Below are 1684 nucleotides of genomic sequence, written 5' to 3'. Positions count from 1 at the left end.
TCGCCCAGTGTTCTGTTTTGGGCTCAGTGGCTGGGCAGAAGAGCTTGGGAAAAGGGAGCCACATCACAGCCCAAGCGTTGGGCAAGGAAACAGGCTGTGCAGGATGGCCGTTCAACAGCGACCCCGTGTGGTGGGGACAGGCGCAACAGGCGTCCGAGACTGAGGACTACACAGGAAGACAATAGGCTGCGCAGGATACCTGTTCAACAGCGACACCGCGTGGCAATGGCAGAAACAACAGCCCAGCGGATGGTCCACTCCAGAGACCCTCTCAGCCTGACCTTCAGAAGCAAGACTCGCTCCCTTCGGACTAAGAAAACCCCAAGTACTCTTTGGGAGTGTGGAATGAGGGGTGTCCTTAAGAAGGGACAAGGAGACTTTCTGCTGAGAAGGGCATGTGGTGGCTGTGCTGTGAATTGGCGCTGCAGAGCTTGCTGGGTACAAAAGAATGGATGTAAAACAAGGAACAATGTCATCGCACAGAATTCCACCAAAAAGGAGCGTTTTTTTTTTGTTTGTTTTTTTTTTTTTTTGTTTTTTTTGCGGGGGTGGCGGGTGGGGAGTGAAGCACAAAGACAAATAGTGTGGCAACAACCGGAAAGCAATTCTTGGAGGAAACCTCTGTGCAGGCTTAGCTCTAGAAGGACATTCCTAACCCCTGTAACACACATCCCACACTTTCTCAAGGAGCAAAGTTTCTGTATTGAGATCATTTCTGAATCTGAGTTCGGAGAAATTTGCAAGGGTTTCTGGTTCAAGGGCTGGAGAAAGACAGCCTCTGCCCCACGGGCACGGCAGGAGCAGGTGTGGACAACCTCTCACCTCCTGGCATGGCTGACAGCCCCCAGCACCCCCGGCGACTTCAGCTGTAGCGAACATCTGCCCCCAGCAGCAGGAAATTCTAGGGAGAGAGGAGAACGCCGTCATCAGTGGGAAGTGCACCCTGTTTGTGAGCGCGGGGCTGCTGGGGTTTGTGAAGGAAACTTTGGGAAACCAGAGCCCCGGCTGCTGATGGGAAGGCAGTGGGGGGGAAGGGTGAGTGGGGGGCACTCGGGGTTCGCCGCTGGGGGCTGCACGTCAGCGGCTGCGGTGCAGTGAACCTGTCAGCAGCCTCTCTGACAGCTGTTCCCCTCCCAGACGTGGGGGGCCGCGGTGGAGGCCTTCATTTGTCATCCCTGCCTCATAGCCGCTCAAGGGAGCCTCCTTCCCATCAAGGCTGCAAAGCCACTTTTCTTTGCTCCTTCCTGCCCTTCACTCAGAATGTTCAGAAATGAAATTACAGTGTACCATGGAGTCATTTTTTTTTTAAAGGATGTACTTGGTAAAATGTGGGGAACATGGGGGGATGTGTGTCCTCTGCTTTCTGGGCTGTTTTTCTACAGTCTTGGCCCCGTTGGGAGTCTGGTCTGAAGAACTGGGGCCTGGGGGTGAGGCAGGACAGGGAATCTGGGCGATGGGGCCGTTTCCCATGGGGCCACGAGGTTAACAGAGAAGCCCCTGAGCAGGGGGAGGAATGCGATCATGACAGTCTCATTACCGAGGGGACAGGCTGGGCTTAAGGGGCCTCCGGGCGGAGGCACCAGAGGACATCTCGAATGCACAGGTTGGGAGCATAGAAGGAACTGGGAGTGCGTCTGGGTCACTGGGCAGCGCAAAGGTGGCTGCTGGCCCGAGCTGAGGACAG

The 1684-nt window shown here is 55.5% G+C and overlaps 1 protein-coding gene across 1 annotated transcript in view; it reads right to left on the bottom strand.

Moving 5' to 3' along the window:
• Positions 1-583: 583 nt before the first annotated feature.
• The window catches only part of BPI (bactericidal permeability increasing protein), a 24739-nt gene continuing 23638 nt past the window's right edge, over positions 584-1684 (bottom strand). Inside the window, exon 15 of the mRNA XM_029919102.1 lies at positions 584-901. Within this exon, the coding sequence (XP_029774962.1) occupies positions 863-901 (39 nt within the window). The 3' untranslated portion in view covers positions 584-862. The remainder of the gene's footprint in view (positions 902-1684) is intronic.

Source organism: Suricata suricatta, chromosome 12 (genome assembly GCF_006229205.1).
Source record: "Suricata suricatta isolate VVHF042 chromosome 12, meerkat_22Aug2017_6uvM2_HiC, whole genome shotgun sequence".
Classification (NCBI taxonomy): Eukaryota; Metazoa; Chordata; class Mammalia; order Carnivora; family Herpestidae; genus Suricata; species Suricata suricatta.
The sequence above is the reverse complement of the archived record's forward strand: the minus strand, read 5'-3'. Positions and strand labels throughout refer to the sequence as shown.